The sequence below is a fragment of the Perognathus longimembris genome, chromosome 3 (assembly GCF_023159225.1).
Source record: "Perognathus longimembris pacificus isolate PPM17 chromosome 3, ASM2315922v1, whole genome shotgun sequence".
NCBI lineage: Eukaryota > Metazoa > Chordata > Mammalia > Rodentia > Heteromyidae > Perognathus > Perognathus longimembris.
In genome coordinates, this window is record NC_063163.1 from 85,277 (window position 1) to 100,594 (window position 15,318).

The 15,318-nt window shown below is 45.4% G+C and overlaps 1 protein-coding gene across 1 annotated transcript; it reads right to left on the reverse strand.

Moving 5' to 3' along the window:
• Positions 1-9,827: 9,827 nt before the first annotated feature.
• On the reverse strand, positions 9,828-10,411 carry LOC125348079 (60S ribosomal protein L37a-like). Its single transcript, XM_048341025.1, has 2 exons — positions 10,240-10,411; positions 9,828-10,010 (listed from the first exon to the last, which is right to left on the reverse strand). The coding sequence occupies exons 1-2, from the start codon at positions 10,383-10,385 to the stop codon at positions 9,878-9,880; spliced, it is 279 nt and encodes a 92-aa protein (XP_048196982.1). The 5' UTR covers positions 10,386-10,411; the 3' UTR covers positions 9,828-9,877.
• Positions 10,412-15,318: the final 4,907 nt, after the last annotated feature.

The window sequence follows — 15,318 nt, forward strand, 5'->3', positions numbered from 1 at the left end:
CGGCGCCGGCCGCCCCTCGCCCCCCGCCCCCCCCCCCGGCGCGGCCCCGGCCCCGGCCCCGACGTCACCCGTCGCCCCTGGAACTCGGGACCTCGCCCCGCCTCTCCGGGCCGCGGGACCTGTCGCTGTGGACGCCGGCGCTGTCGTTCACCGGAGCCTGTCCTAGGCCCCCGAGGTCACGACGGCGTCTGCCCTGCTGTCACCCGCACACGTTCCGCGGAAGGTTGGCTGCCGCCCGGGGTTAGAGAGCGCCGTCCATCCGGGAGCGGACGCCGCCGCCCGGTCCGCGGGCTCGGCGCTGGTCACTGCCGGCGGGCCCGGCGGGGGGCGGGGGAAGGAAGGCCGCCCACCCCAGACCCACCGGGCTCCACCGGGCTCCACCCCCGCGGCTCCCCCGCTCGCTCGCTCCCGGGCGGGCACTGCGCCCGGCCCCCAGAACACACGACCCCGCCTCCACAACCCCAGGCTGCTGAAATGGAAGGGCTTAGACCCCGTGAAGGCCAGTCCTGTGGGGTTTCCCAGCGGGGGTCAAAGACAAGAGGAGCGCAAAGTCCACGGAGAACAAGGGGAAAGAGCAGCATCATTACTGGTGAAATATTTCCTCCCCCTCAACTCACCCCCTCCGAGCCTGACCCACCAACTCTGGCTGCGAGAAGCCCCGCCTGGGCTAGATGCCCCTGGCCCGTGCCCCACACTTTGGACTTGCCACACATTTGGTGCCAGCGTGACATCACCCAAGTCCGTGTGCCTGAGGCGGCAGGGTTCTCCTTTGCTCTTTACAAGTTACCTCACTGGTGTCTAGACTCGAATAGTTCATGTGGAATTCACGTTCCACAGGGTCAGCTGTGGGACTGACAAAATCAGACCACGGCAAACATGCATGCTCTTAATTTGGATCTATTTTCTTTTTCTTCTGTAATTGCTCCGGCTTCAACCTCCAATACTGTATCTTCTTTTAATGATGAAAGTGGGCATTCTTGTTTTGATCCTGATCTTAGGAGAAAAACTCACTTGTGACTATGGTGTTTACTGTGATTTTTTTTCGTGTTTTCTATGGTTTCAAAGTTTTCTTAGATTTATTGATTGTTGTGTTTTTTGTTTTGCTTTGTTTTTTACCTTTGCTGGCCCTGGGGCTTGGATTCGAGGCCTGAGCACTGTCCCTGAGCTGCTTTTTCTCAAGGCTAGCACTCTACCACTTGAGCCACAGCCCCACTTCCAGCTTTTTCTGTTTATGTGGCACTGAGGAATTGAACCCAGGGCTTCATGCACTCTACCACTAAGCAACATTCCCAGCCCCTGTTGTGTGTTTTTATGGTGAAAATATGTTTGGTTTTGTCAAATGCCTTTTCTAATTGAAATAATTGTGTCCTTTTTTACTTCAATGTATTATGTTGATACAATTTCTCTTGTATGGGCTGGGAATATAGCCTAGTGGCAAGAGCGCTTGCCTCGTATACATGAAGCCCTGGGTTCGATTCCCCAGCACCACATATATAGAAAATGGCCAGAAGTGGCACTGTGGCTCAAGTGGCAGAGTGCTAGCCTTGAGCAAAAAGAATCCAGGGACAGTGCTCAGGCCCTGAGTCCAAGGCCCAGGACTGGCAAAAAAAAACAACAACTAAAAAACAAAAAACCAAAATTTCTCTTGTATGTTGAATGATTCTTGCACTCCAGAAATAAATCACACTTGGTCATGGCTTATAATTCTCTCAGCATATTGCTGATTCCATTTACTAGTATTCTGTTGAGGGTTTTTTTTTTTTTCATTGTTCAGAAAGAACAAGGTTCTGTAATTTTCTTGCAGTTTTTATTTGGCCCTGGCATTAGGGTATAATTCATGAAATACGGTAGGAAATTTTCACTCTTCATTACTTTAGAAGAGCTTGAAAAGGGTTGATGTTAGTTCTTTTTCAAATATTCGGTGGCTTCTATTAGTGATATCATCATTCCAGGGCTTTTCTTCTTAGTAGGGGTTATGGTTTGATTTGGTAGTACTGGGGATTGAACTCTGAGCCTTAAACTTGTTAGGCAGGTGCTTTTGAGCCATACCTTCAGCTTCTTCTTGCTTTGACTTCCCCCCCCCCCCCCGGTTGTGGGGCATGAACTCTGGGTCCTGGGTTCTGTCCCTGAGTGCATCAGTTCTAGTCTAATGTTCTACCACGTGAGCCACAGTGCAACTTCCGGTTTCTAGAGGTTTACTGGAGATGAGTCTCATGGCCTTTCCTGCCAGGGCTGGCTTTAAACAAGGATCCTCTGGTCTCTGATCCCCTGATTCTGAGTAGCTAGGATTACACCCGGCTGCTTTGGCTATTTTTCAAGGTAGTTGTAATAACACGCAGGGCTGGGAAATCCCTCCACCCCCCGCGTGACGATGTAGGAGGGGGCGTGGCATTAGGCTGTGTTAGGAGTGAGGGAGGGGCAGCCCAGGAAGTCCCGCCCCACCCCCCCAGCCAAGGTGGCACTTTTATTTTTGTTTTTTGTTTTTCTGGCAGTCCTAGGCCTTGAACTCAGGGCCTGAGCACTGTCCCTGGCTTCTTTGTGCTCAAGGCTAGCACTCTGCCACTTGAGCCACAGCACCATTTCTGGCCGTTTTCTATATATGTGGTGCTGGGGAATCGAACCCAGGGCTTCATGTATAGGAGGCAAGAGCTCTACCACTAGGCCATATTCCCAGCCCCACGGTGGCACTTTTAATTGGTCCGGACAACCATGGTGGCACTAGGAAACTAGGGAAGGAAAAAGGAATACCAAAATCAAAAGACAAACCATTGCAATAGTGATACTTACAAAACCATTTGGTGTAAACCACTTTTACAACTCATGGGGGAGGAGGGAAGTGGGGAGGGGGGAGATGGGGGAAAATGAAGTAACAAGTTGGATGAGAAATGCACTTGCCATGCATATGAAACTGTAACCCCTCTGTACTTCACTTTGACAATAAAGAACAAAATTGTAAAAATTCAAAAAAAGCATAAGAGGGGGCTGGAACTATGGCCTAGTAGTGGAGTATTTGCCTCACATACATGAAGCCCTGAGTTCAATTCCTCAACACCATATACATAGAAAAAGCCAGAAGTGGTGCTGTGGCTCAAGTGGTAGAGTGCTAGCCTTGAGCAAAAAGAATCCAGGAACAGTGCTCAGGCCCTGAGTCCAAGCCCCAGTACTGGCAAAAAAAAAAAAAAGCAAAAGAACAGTGATAACATAAATCTCAAAACAAATTTTTAAAAAAGGCTCAGGGACTTTCCTACCCAGGCTGGCTTTGAACAGCAAACTAAGTAGCTAGGATTACAGGCATAAGCCACCAGTGCCCAGGTAACTTTTTTTTTTTTTTTACAAATATTGTTTATTTTAATGAGGCTGATACAGACTGTGTCCATTTAAAACCCATGTCCCAGGCCAGAAAGTACAAATAAAATCAAAAGGAGAAGTGTTCTGTTGTATATACTTCTTCACCAACGACTTTATTAACTTCTAATGAAAATTAGAACTTTCTAGGTTCTTCTGACAAGTTTTTTTTATTCTTAAAACACTTTGTCTTCGGTGAAGCCATCTTTGGAGTTAAGCATCACTCTTACCACGTCTGCCAGCTTGATTCCAATCCTGATATGTTCCTCTTCTTTTGGTCCAAACCCTCAGACTTTAAAAAGTAGCTTCAACTTAAGGAAAGGTCATTTTCCTACAGTTCAGTTCTATGAAAAATTCCATCTACCACTGAAAGTCATAGTCCAGGAGTGAGCCAATCACATGCTAGAACTTCAGGGCCAATTGGAAAGTCTTTGTGAACACTCGCATTGGTCAATCTTACCTAAAATTGCAGTCCTGAAAAGTGAGACCTGTCCAAAGTCCAGCGCCAGTGGCTCACACCTGTTAAGATCTTCCTGCCTCTGCTTCCCTAGTATCTGGCACCACAGGTATGCTCCACAAAGCCCAACTAGTGCTATGTGTTTTGAAAGAAATTGTCTACATAGCCAAGATAAGTTAAATAAACATGTCTCATCAATGTAAAATTAATCACCCATTCAGAGATTCTAACTGGCACAAGAAGACCAACATTATTACACTGGTTTCCTCATAGTAGAAATGTCAGTGTTAGAGACTATCAGATTTCATTTTGTGTGTGTGTGTGTGTGTGTGTGTGTGTGTGTGTGTGTGCCAGTCCTGGGGCTTGAACTCAGGGCCTGGACACTGTGCCTGAGCTTCTTTTTGCTCAGGGCTAGCACTCTACCACTTGAGCCACAGCGCCACTTCTGGTTTTTTCTGTGTATGTAGCACTGAGGAATAGAACCCAGGGCCTCATGCATGCTAGGCAAGCACTCTACCATTGAGCCACATTCCCAGCTCGAGACTATCAGGTTTCATGACGGACTTCTTAAAAGGTTTACATTACCTAAGCATACAATATTATTTTCTACTAGCTTTTTATTGAGGTTCTCTGTGTTGGAAAGTGACAAACCGTGGCGTGAGAACACAATAAGAACACACTATCCAGGGACACATACAACTTATGCTCCTTTTAGGTAACAGACCTGGGCCTGAGGGTGCTTTAACGTAACCCCACTGCCACCTCCCAAGTCGCTCGGCAAGTCCCGCCAGGACCCGCCAGGGATGCCGCCTGCAATCCTTCGGTCGGCCACAGCGCGGCGACAGCGACCGCAGAAGCCCGGAAGCCCTTTCCGCGGGAGGGGAGCCCGAGCCTGGTCGCGCGCGGGGGCCTGGGCGCCGGGCTCGGGCCTCCTCTCCTGGTGGAAGTCGTCTCTGAATTGGAGCAACTGGAGAGCTGGGATGCGGTGAGGGACGCGGGGAAGCGGAAAGGCCGAGCGCGCTGCCGTGCGCCCGACGAGCGAGGGGCGGCGGTGCCAACCGAGAGCTGGGCTGCTTCTTGCTAACGTGGTCCCAGTCTATTGCTGGGCTTCGGTGGCGACCAGAATTAAGTGGTCTGCATCCCAGACTGATTAGCCAGCCCGTTCACGGGCCAGACAGAGACATCCTCCTGGAGCCCGGTCTTGGGCCCTGAAGGCGAGCCACCCAGCTCTGTGGGCTGAGCCCACGGCAGCTCGCCCAGGGTGCGCGTCTGGGTTGCGGGGGGGGGGGGGGGGGGGGCCGCGGTAGAGAGGTGCCCGCAGGTGCGCGGAAGCCCAGGAGGAGGCCCGGGTCTTACTAACCTCACCTGCAGGCGGTGACGAATTGTATTTCCTCTGCTGCAGGGTCATACATGTGTTTTAGTCCATGCCAGACTAAACTTTTCTCCATTTCCTTTCTTCCTACTGGGTTAGTACATATCAGGATTTCAGCAAGAGATCTGCCTCTGAGGGACAAGATGGAGGAGTGACAATTTGATGATAGCAGATTAGGAAGTCTCTAAGTAACCTTGAAAATCAGGTCTATTACAAGATACTTCCATGATCCAAACGGATGGAAGATTTGAGTAAAGAGAGGACATACAGGCCAGGCAAATTGTCAGGTAGGGGAGAATAGCTAATATGCTGGATGACTGAATCAGGATTCAGAACTATTAAGATGAGGGTTCTCCAGGTATAATGGTACTTTTAGTAATCAGAAAGCTAGATCAGGAGGAATTTGAATTTGAGGCCAGCTTGGGCTACATAGCAATTCCTTGCCTCAAAATAAATAAAGTGTTCAGCTTTGATGAGCAAGGTGGCAAACATCTGTTTTGCCAGCCACTCAGGAGCAGAGATTGGAAGAAGCGTTGTTCAAGGCCAGTCCAGACAAGGAGTTAGCAAGGTCGTATCTCAACAAACAAACCAGATGTGTGGTATATACCTGTAATCTCAGCTATGCAGTAAGCAAAAGTGGGTCTAAAGACAGTTGTATGAAAAAGTTCAAGAATTCTATCCAAATAACTGAAACAAAAAGGAGGGGTTGGGAAATAACAAGTAGTAGAGGGCTTGCCTAGTAAGTGCAAGACCCTGAATTCAAACCCCAATACCACCTCTCCACCAAAAAATTTAAAAAGGTTTTGAGCTTAGATGTTTTAAAATGAGTAAAACATATATGAGACTGGCTAAAAATTTTAGCTGTGGAAGAGATCTTAGGGCTTATAGTAGAATGTTAGTTCAAAATAAACCAATACCATGCTGTGTTAAAATTATAATTAAATACATTAACAAAAATATAGAAATATAGTAGTGAGTAAAATTGCAGAAGATATTGCAAATAGATGAGAGATATTGGCCTTAAAAAAGTTATTTTGTACTTTTCAGTCCATATCTAAGATGTAGGATCAAAGCTATATTTAAGGACTTTGAGAAAGTAGGTAGAAAGCAATCAATACAAAACCTTGCTTCTGAGAAATCACTGAAAGAACTAAAGATGTTTAACCTTAAAGAGTCCTATGTGACAAATGACTTCAAATATGTGAAAAACTTTCTCCCTGTAAATCAGAATAATTTTAGAACTGTAATTATTACTTTTGTTGTTGGTGGTGGTGGTCGTAGGGCTTGAACTCAGGGCCTGGGCACTGTCCTTGAGCTCATTTTGCTCAAGGCTAGCACTCTTAACTGGAGCCACAGCACCACTTCTGGCTTTTTCTGTTTATGTGGTGAGGAGGAATCAAACCCAGGGTGTCATGCATGCTAAGCAAGCACTGTAGCCCTAAGCCACATCCCCAGCCCAATTATTACATTTTTTTTAAAATGCTCTAAGCTGAGTACTAGTACCTCATGCCTCTCTGTAATCCTAGCTACTCGGGAGACTGAGATCAGGGTTCCAAGCCAGCCTAGAGAAGGAAACTCAGTGAGAAAGCCAGAAGTGGTGTTGTGGCTCAAGTGGTGGAGTGCAAAAGAAGCTGAGGGACAGCACCCAGGCCCAGAGTTCAAGCCCCAGAACCGGCACAAAAATTTTAAAAACCTCTTACATACCTTACTTGTTTACACATAATTGTATAAACTTTCTGTGAGACACAAGTGGCACATTATTTGTTTGGTTGGTTTTGCAGGATTGTGGGTCAAACCCACAGCCTTGTGCATGGTGGGCAAGCACTCTACCACTGAGCTAAATCCCAATCCCTTGTTTTTGTGAGCCTGGATCTCATTATGTAGCTTAAACTGGCCACAAATCTGTGATCCTCATGTCTTTACTTCCTGAGTACTGGAAATGTAGGCATGTGACACCATGCTTGCCATTTTCTTGGTTTTGTTTTGGGTGAAAGTCTTGCCTCTACCATTGGGACTAGAGGCATTTACCACCCCCTTCCTGGTTTTCAAGTGGCTGTGTGTGTGTGTGTGTGTATTTATGGTTCATTTGTTGTGCAGTACTGGGGATTAAAACATATTAGTATAGGGAGGGATGCATAGTCAGGAGCAAATTCCTACATATGTTCAGAAGAAGAATAATTGGAACTTTTAAAATAAAGATTGAAAACAAGTATCAGTCAGATTTGTGCATGGACTATTACAGACCAATTAAAATGAGTGAACATGAATTCCATATCAAGAACAAGGGTATGTCTAGTCATATTGAGAGCTGGGGGTACAGCTCAGTTTTAGAGCCTACTATTCACAAAGCCTTGGATTTCGTAGCTATACAGCAATTTCTGTGTGCTTAAAATACTCATAAACCAGTTTTTTTTCCCTCCAGAGCTGGCAAATGACCCCAGGACCTTGCTAGGAAAATACTCTAGTTTTTATTTAATTCACCTTTTCCTGATAGTTTGGATTGAATCCACCTCCTTGGGCATGCTAAGCAAGCACTGTACTGTCAAGCCTACTCGCACAGGCCCACATAAAACATTTTTTAGATAAAGCATTAGATCTTCTGACCTTCTGGGCCTTTTGTCTTTCATATTTTCTGAGAAGTAGCTTAGAAGACAATTACCTAGTGATTTTTAGAGAAGTTTAGGAGTTCTGAGTGGTTGTTTAGAGGTTAGTGAAGTGCTAACAGGCTTGACACCTATTTTTTTGTTGTCATCATCGGGTGTGTGTGTGTGTGTGTGTGTGTGTGTGTGTGTGTTTCTGGGGCTTGAACAGTGTCCCTAAGCTTCTTTTGCTCAAGGCTAGCATTTTATCACTTGAGCCACAGCGCCACTTTCTGCTTTTTGTTAGTTGGAGATAACAGTCGGATGGACTTTCCTGCTTTGGCTGGCTTTGAACTGCAATCCTCAGAACTCAGCCCGCTGACCAGTAGCTAGGATTACAGGTGTGAGCTACCTGCCCCTGATCCCGAGTCTCCTTTAAAAACAAAAAAACGACTTCGTTAACACATTCCTATGTTTTTTCATTAACTTTTTTGTATTGATCTGTTTTTTTGGTAGAAGTAAGGATCAAACAAACCTTGTAGATGCTAGGCAAACACTCTACTGCGGTAAAATCCACTCTCTTTGAGTAATTTTAATGGTATATTGTTACTCTTAAACCTATATTAATCTGTAATTTCATTCTATTACATTGTTTTCAGTTATTTTTATAATAAATTGAACACATGTTATTTATACAATAAGACTTCCAAACATTGATTCCTAGGAAGCACCATATTTCCCACAGAACTCTTACTAAGGCATTTTTCCAGACCACCAGCAAGTGGTTTACTTTTTTTTTTTTCTGGGCAAGTTGAGAACACAACTGGTTTATCTTAAATTCCAACATCCTTTCCCCCTTAAAACACCTAGCAGATAGAAGCTGTCTAGCAATATGGTTGAAATGAATTTGTGACATTATGACTTAGGCTTCTAAAAGCAAGATTAATTGTTAGGTGTGAAATATGTAAGAAAGCTATGAGAGAGTAAGCTTTGAGAGAGTTTGGATCTGCAGATTCTGCTAAGTAAACTTTGTTTATAGATGACATAAGTATTAACTTGTACAGTCTGATCTATTCATATGATCAGATTAATGTTTCTTAAACTTATTTTTCATATGGCCCTTTTTAGACTAAGAACAGGTGCTATATATTATCTAGTGAGTGAAGAGTTAAAGTAAACCCCATTTTTAGGCAGCCCCCGTTTTGTTGTCTGTTTAAACTATGAGTAACCCAGGCCACCAATTATCCCCGCTAGCAGGACCAGCTTATTAGGGCCAAGCTGGTCAGGATACTCCCTCCTTAACTCTAACCACCTGGGAATGCTTAACTCTAACTGCCCCGGAATGCCTCGAGCCCTGAGCCAATCAGAGTTGTACCCGTATCCTAAGCTTGCTCGAACACCTGATTGCTGTAACTTTGGTTTTTTGCCTTTATAAGCTCTGTGAAATCTCAGCTCGGGGCCTTCCTCCTAACCTCCGCTGTGTCAGTGGGTAGGACGAGGCCCAATCTGCAGCTCGCCTGAATAAAGCCTTGCTTTTGCATTTCGGCTCTCGGTGGTCTTCTTGGTGGTCTTCTGGCGACTTGGGCATAACAGTGAGAAGCTAGCACAGCCCTCTTTTTTTTTTTTTTTTTTTTTTGGCCAGTCCTGGGCCTTGGACTCAGGGCCTGAGCACTGTCCCTGGCTTCTTCCCGCTCAAGGCTAGCACTCTGCCACTTGAGCCACAGCGCCGCTTCTGGCCGTTTTCTGTATATGTGGTGCTGGGGAATCGAACCTAGGGCCTCGTGTATCCGAGGCAGGCACTCTTGCCACTAGGCTATATCCCCAGCCCCTAGCACAGCCCTCTTTAGAATAAAACTTGAAGCTTAACCACAAGACTGGATTCAATCCTCAGAACCAGAAAAGAAACACACATACATGCACGTGCCCACACACATACGCACACACAAAACCTTAACTTTTGCTTTGTATATAAGTACTTGGACACAAAATTTTACTTTCTTTCACAGCCTCAAGAATCCAAGGGTTCTACATTCATATATATATATATATATATATATATATATATATATTTATATATATAAATTAACCCATTTATTGTAGAGAAAAACTCAGATGGTAGAGATTTTACTGGTCTTTTAATTCCTTCAGTCTTCTAATGGCAGACTTGACTGTGACAGCAGAAGTGGTGTTGTAGGTCCAGGCCCCCCCAGCAACTGTTTTCATGCAGGAACCACAGTGCCAGATGCCCACAGCTCGCCTCTTCATCTTTTTTTTTTTTTTTTTTCTTTTTGCCAGTCCTGGGCCTTGGACTCAGGGCCTGAGCACTGTCCCTGGCTTCCTTTTGCTCAAGGCTAGCACTCTGCCACTTGAGCCACAGCGCCACTTCTGGCCATTTTCTGTATATGTGGTGCTGGGGAATTGAACCCAGGGCCTCATGTATACGAGGCAAGCTCTCTTGCCACTAGGCCATATCCCCAGTCCATCGCCTCTTCATCTTGGTCTTGCCACAGAAGGAGCAGGTGTACTTGGCGTGCTGACTGATTTCTATTTTTTTCACCATCTTCCGGAGTGAGGCACCGTAGCAGGTGCCGTATTTACCGACGATGCCGACCTTCTTGGTGCGTTTGGCCATGTTGCCTCAACTCTGGTCCAGGCCAAGAGAGCGGGTTCTACATTCTTCTATGAAGATTATGGATTAGAGATTAAAGAACTTGATCCTCACAAGCTTGGTTGGTTCTCTCAAGCATTTTGTAAAGTCATCAGTATGTCATTAGGCACAGTAGGCATAGCAATGGGAAAGGGGCAATGGAGAAAAGTTGATTGATGAGTACTAGGTTACAGCTAGGAGAAAAATGTTCTGTACTATTGTATAGCAGGGTGACTAGATGACATTAACGTACCATATACTTTCAAAAGCTAGAAGAAAGGATTTTGTACATTTTGACAATACATAAATGATAGATGTTTGAAGATAGTATTCTCAACCTGATTTAAACATGATACAGTATCAAAATACCACATGATGCCATATGAATATGTGCTATTTTATGAAGCAATTTCGGAGAAAGAATAATAGATCAGAAGAACAAAAAGAAGTAGGTGTTACAGGAAAGGGGTAAAATGGGCTACTCTGTTGAATTTGTTGTATTGGCTATCACTGCATTGCTTTTATTTGCAGGAATAGATTTGTCATATAAAATATGGAGCTTTATTTATGGACTCATAAACATCAACATGCATTGATACCAAATTCACATGTTTAAAAATACATTATCTGGGCTGGGGATATGGCCTAGTGGCAAGAGTGCTTGCCTCGCATACATGAGGCCCTGGGTTCGATTCCCCAGCACCACATATATAGAAAATGGCCAGAAGTGGCGCTGTGGCTCAAGTGGCAGCGTGCTAGCCTTGAGCAAAAAGGAAGCCAGGGACAGTGCTCAGGCCCTGAGTCCAAGCCCCAGGACTGGCCAAAAAAAAAAAAAAAAAAATTGCAAGGCCTGTCAGCCTACCAATGCCCCCAATCAACAGATTACTAAAGGAGCTCGCCTCTGTGGGAATAGGCCAGGCGTGTATTGGGAAGTAGATTTCACAGAAATTACAAATATTTGCTAGTTTTTGTAGACACCTTTTCAGGATGAGTTGAAGCCTATCCAACAAAGCATGAGATCGTGAATGTAGTGGCTAAGAAGATCCTGGAAGAAATCCTACCCAGGTATGGCTTCCCATCCACCATTGGGTCAGACTACGGACCAGCCTTCATCTCAAAAGTAAGTCAGGGAATAGCCACCGCACTGGGGACGGATTGGAAATTGCATTGTGCTTGTAGACCCCAGAGTTCAGGACAGGTAGAGAGAATGAATCGGACTCTAAAAGAGACCTTAACTAATTGCTTGCTGATTTGGATGATGCTGAATTTTTGTGTAAACTCGATTGCAGCTCATGCACAAGAATATGTGACCCCAACTTAAGGCATTATATGATTCTGCTTCTGTCCTTACCCTCCATTTGTTCAGACCAGGGGACTGGGTGTTCGTCTGAAGGCATAACTCCAAATCCTTAGAACCACAGTGGAAGGGACCCTAGACGGCATTGCCACTTGGGTTCATTGCTTCCACGCCAGGCCAGCTGACCCCTTTGCCCTGGACGACTACTACCATGGTGGAACATGGGAGGTCTCCAAGCACCCGACTCAGCCGCTTCGCCTTCGCCTCAAGAAAATAAAGTTAGACTGAATATTGTTATAATTTTCTTTTTGCCTTATTTCCCTGCTACCCAGGCTAATGTTGATGTTATTTTGGCAGCTCACTCCAAAGTGAGGTGACCCCCTTATTTTAGGTAGTTTTGGGCTTGCTCAGGAATACGGGTATAGCCACCCAACCCTTAGAGCACAGCTGAGAAATTTATGTATTATTTTGTTGCTTACATTTGGATATTAAACACTATACAGCTAATGGTAAGTCTGTATAGCTAAAAGTTAATTTTCAGTTTGCAGTAATCCTGCAGTCCCTTGGTGAAGTAGACTAAGGTTATAGGTTCCTGGCTAGGAAAGGTCAATGCCCCTGAGTCAACCTGAAGAAGTTACAGAAGATGGATGATCTTCACCCATCAGCCCCCCTTTAAAACCAAGGGACCAGAGTTGTTTATGGGAAGATGAGGCAGGATAAACTAGAGGCATGCAAAACAGAGGTACAAAGATTGTACTTGTGAGAAATGGTGACAGGCCCTTTGGTTACTACATTGGGCCCTATTGGCCCATGCCTTACCTCTATATCATCCCCTAGACATGCAAGCCATTGAAATGGACAGAATGGAGCCATGATTGGCTCCCAAGGTACCAAAAAGAAAAAGGGGAAATTAAGTGCCAGACTTTGAAGTCAGGTCCCACTTTACCACATGAACCCCACTTTACCACGTGAACCTGAGATAAGCAGGCCCTGTGAGCAAACCCAGGACAAGCTTATTAGGGCCCAGTCAGTCAAGAACTCTAACCATTGGGAATGCTTAACTCTAACCGCCCCCAGAGTGCCTCGAGCCCTGAGCCAATCAGATTTGTACCTGTGTCCTAATCTTGCTTAACACCTGATTGCTGTAACTTTGTTTTTTGCCTCTATAAGCCCTGTGTAATTGCAGGTGGAGGCTGCCTCCTAACCTCCGCTGTGTCGGTGGGTAGGACGAGGCCCGAGTTGCAGCTCGCTTGAATAAAACCTTGCCTTGCTTTTGCATTTCGGAATGTCTGAGTCTCGGTGGTCTTCTAGGTGGTGGTTTCACGACTTGGCGCAACAGCATAACATTATATGCCCTATGCTTGGGCCTGGCAATTTTTTGTCTTTCCTGTTTATACCTAGGTATTTGTGATTCTTGTCAATCTTTCTCACATTTGTGGCTTTTTTTCTTAGGAGACTGACATTTCGCGGTATATTCACTGAGTTAAAGGATATGACAGAGACTATTGATACATATTGTCAACTTGTTCCTTCTTCCAAGCAGTATAATGAAAGTGACAACACCTTTGCCTGCACTGTCATATTTTTTTATTTTAGCCATTTTAGTAAATAAACATGATGTCATTAATCTTTTGTCTCCCATTTTTGCAGATAATTTCATTCCCTGAATCTCTTTTGTGGTATTTTTGATGCCCAAAGGTATTTTTTATTTTTTATTTTTTTGGCCAGTCCTGGGCTTTCGACTCAGGGCCTGAACACTGTCCCTGGCTTGTTTTTGCTCAAGGCTAGCACTCTGCCACTTGAGCCACAGTGCCACTTCTGGCCATTTTCTGTATATGTGGTGCTGGGGAATTGAACCTAGGACCTCCTGTATACGAGGCGAGCACTCTTGCCACTAGGCCATATCCCCAGCCCCCCAAAGGTATTTTTATGTGTTTGATATCTGTTTGTTTTTTAAAGACTTTCAAAGTCCTTCATTTTACCTAGGCCTTGAATTCAAGTCCCATGACCTAAAACAAAACAAAAACCTTCCTCTTGCTGAAGATAACTTAGTTTTCTCCCCTCAGTTAACTACTTTTCTAGCCTTTCTTATTTTAAACATTTTTGCCTCTGCTAATTCAGCAGTCATTTCTTGCCTACTGCTTTCACTGTATATTGAATTCCTATGCACAAAGTGTTAAGGAGATTTTTGTTTTGTGCTTTTGTACTCTTAAGTGTTGTTTGCTCTTTGTTCATTTTAATTTTGCACTTTCCTTCACAAAGTAGGAAGTTTACTTTTCTAAATCTTACTTGGAAATATTGTTTTAGGAAACAGCAAAGAGGATGGTAGAAGGCCACTATACATCCCCGTATCTGATTCCAGATTTTAATTATGAAAATGCATCTAACTACTTTATCTGGGGCAGGATTCTTAGAGGTGATAGCTGCAGCTGCGTGTGACAATTTACATGTAAAATTAAATAATACAGTTTCTCACACTGACCACATTTCAAGTGCTCTGCAGTCACATAGTTACTACATGCAAGATGGCACAGACAATAGAATTTTCCTTTACACCACCACAAGAAACTATGTGCTGACCTAGAGCCAGTTATATTTTGAGGAAAGTAACTCATGGATGAGCAGAACAGAATTTACATTAATTGGTCACAGTACTTTCTCTGTAGAAAAATCTACAAAGAGAAGAACTAATGCTAAATAGTATGTGTCAATTCTTTCGAGTGACCTATGTTATTTACAAACAACATACTGTTTGAAGGAGGTGAGGGAAGAGTCAGTGTCCTAAAAGACTGTCAAAAGATTGCTGGGTGAGACAGAATCACAGCTTCCACCTTTTCTGATATTTAAATGGTACTGTGCTGGTGTGTCGCTCTGCGGGCCGCCTTCACGGTTGGGTTGGGTTACTCCGGGGGAAGCACGCCTGCCCCTGGGCATCATCTGGCCTGCTCCGAGGCAACGTGGGGGTGGGCCTCACAAGATGACTGCATCATCTATCCTGATTTCTAATATATTTTTTATTTTTATTTTTGGGCAGTCCTGGGGCTTGAACTCAGGGCCTAGGCACTGTTGGGCCTCTTTAGCTCAAGGCTGGCACTCTACTACTTTAGCTTTTTCTGTTTACCTGGTGCTCACTAATCGAACCCTGGGGCTTCACGCGTGCTAGGCAAGAATTCTACCACTAAGCCACATTCCCGGCCCCCCTAACACATTGATTTGAAGGACAATCCGGGATTTACTGGGACTTGTCTCACCCATTTGTCCACGTGCATCCTAAATTCTAGAAAAGCCAGCGACGGAACAGAGTGAGTTGTGGCTGGAGCCTCACCGGCTTTAACAGTTTTGGCAACTGGGTTTTGCAGGCCTCCTTCTCAGGTCTGTGTTCGGGAATCTGAGGAGTTGAAACGGAGGCCCGGCCATCTCGGTCGCAAGGGGATCACGCCTGCCACCCCTCCTGCCCGGCGGTCCGGCAGCGGGTGGGCGGGGGATGCGTGCTCCGCTCGGCTCGGGACGCCGCCTCCCCGCCGGCCCCGCCCCCGGCCCGCCAGCGCCCCCGCTGATTGGCCCCGGCGCGTGTCCCCATGAGCTGGCAGCCCGGCCCGCGCGTCACGTGGTCGAGCCGCG

Excerpts from the sequence above, each read along its gene's own strand:
- LOC125348079 (XM_048341025.1), bottom strand. The coding sequence starts at position 10,385 with ATGGCCAAACGCACCAAGAAGGTCGGCATCGTCGGTAAATACGGCACC. Across the intron at positions 10,011-10,239 it reads GGCAAGACCAAGATGAAGAG|GCGAGCTGTGGGCATCTGGC; the intron begins GCGATGGACTGG and ends AAAGATGAAGAG.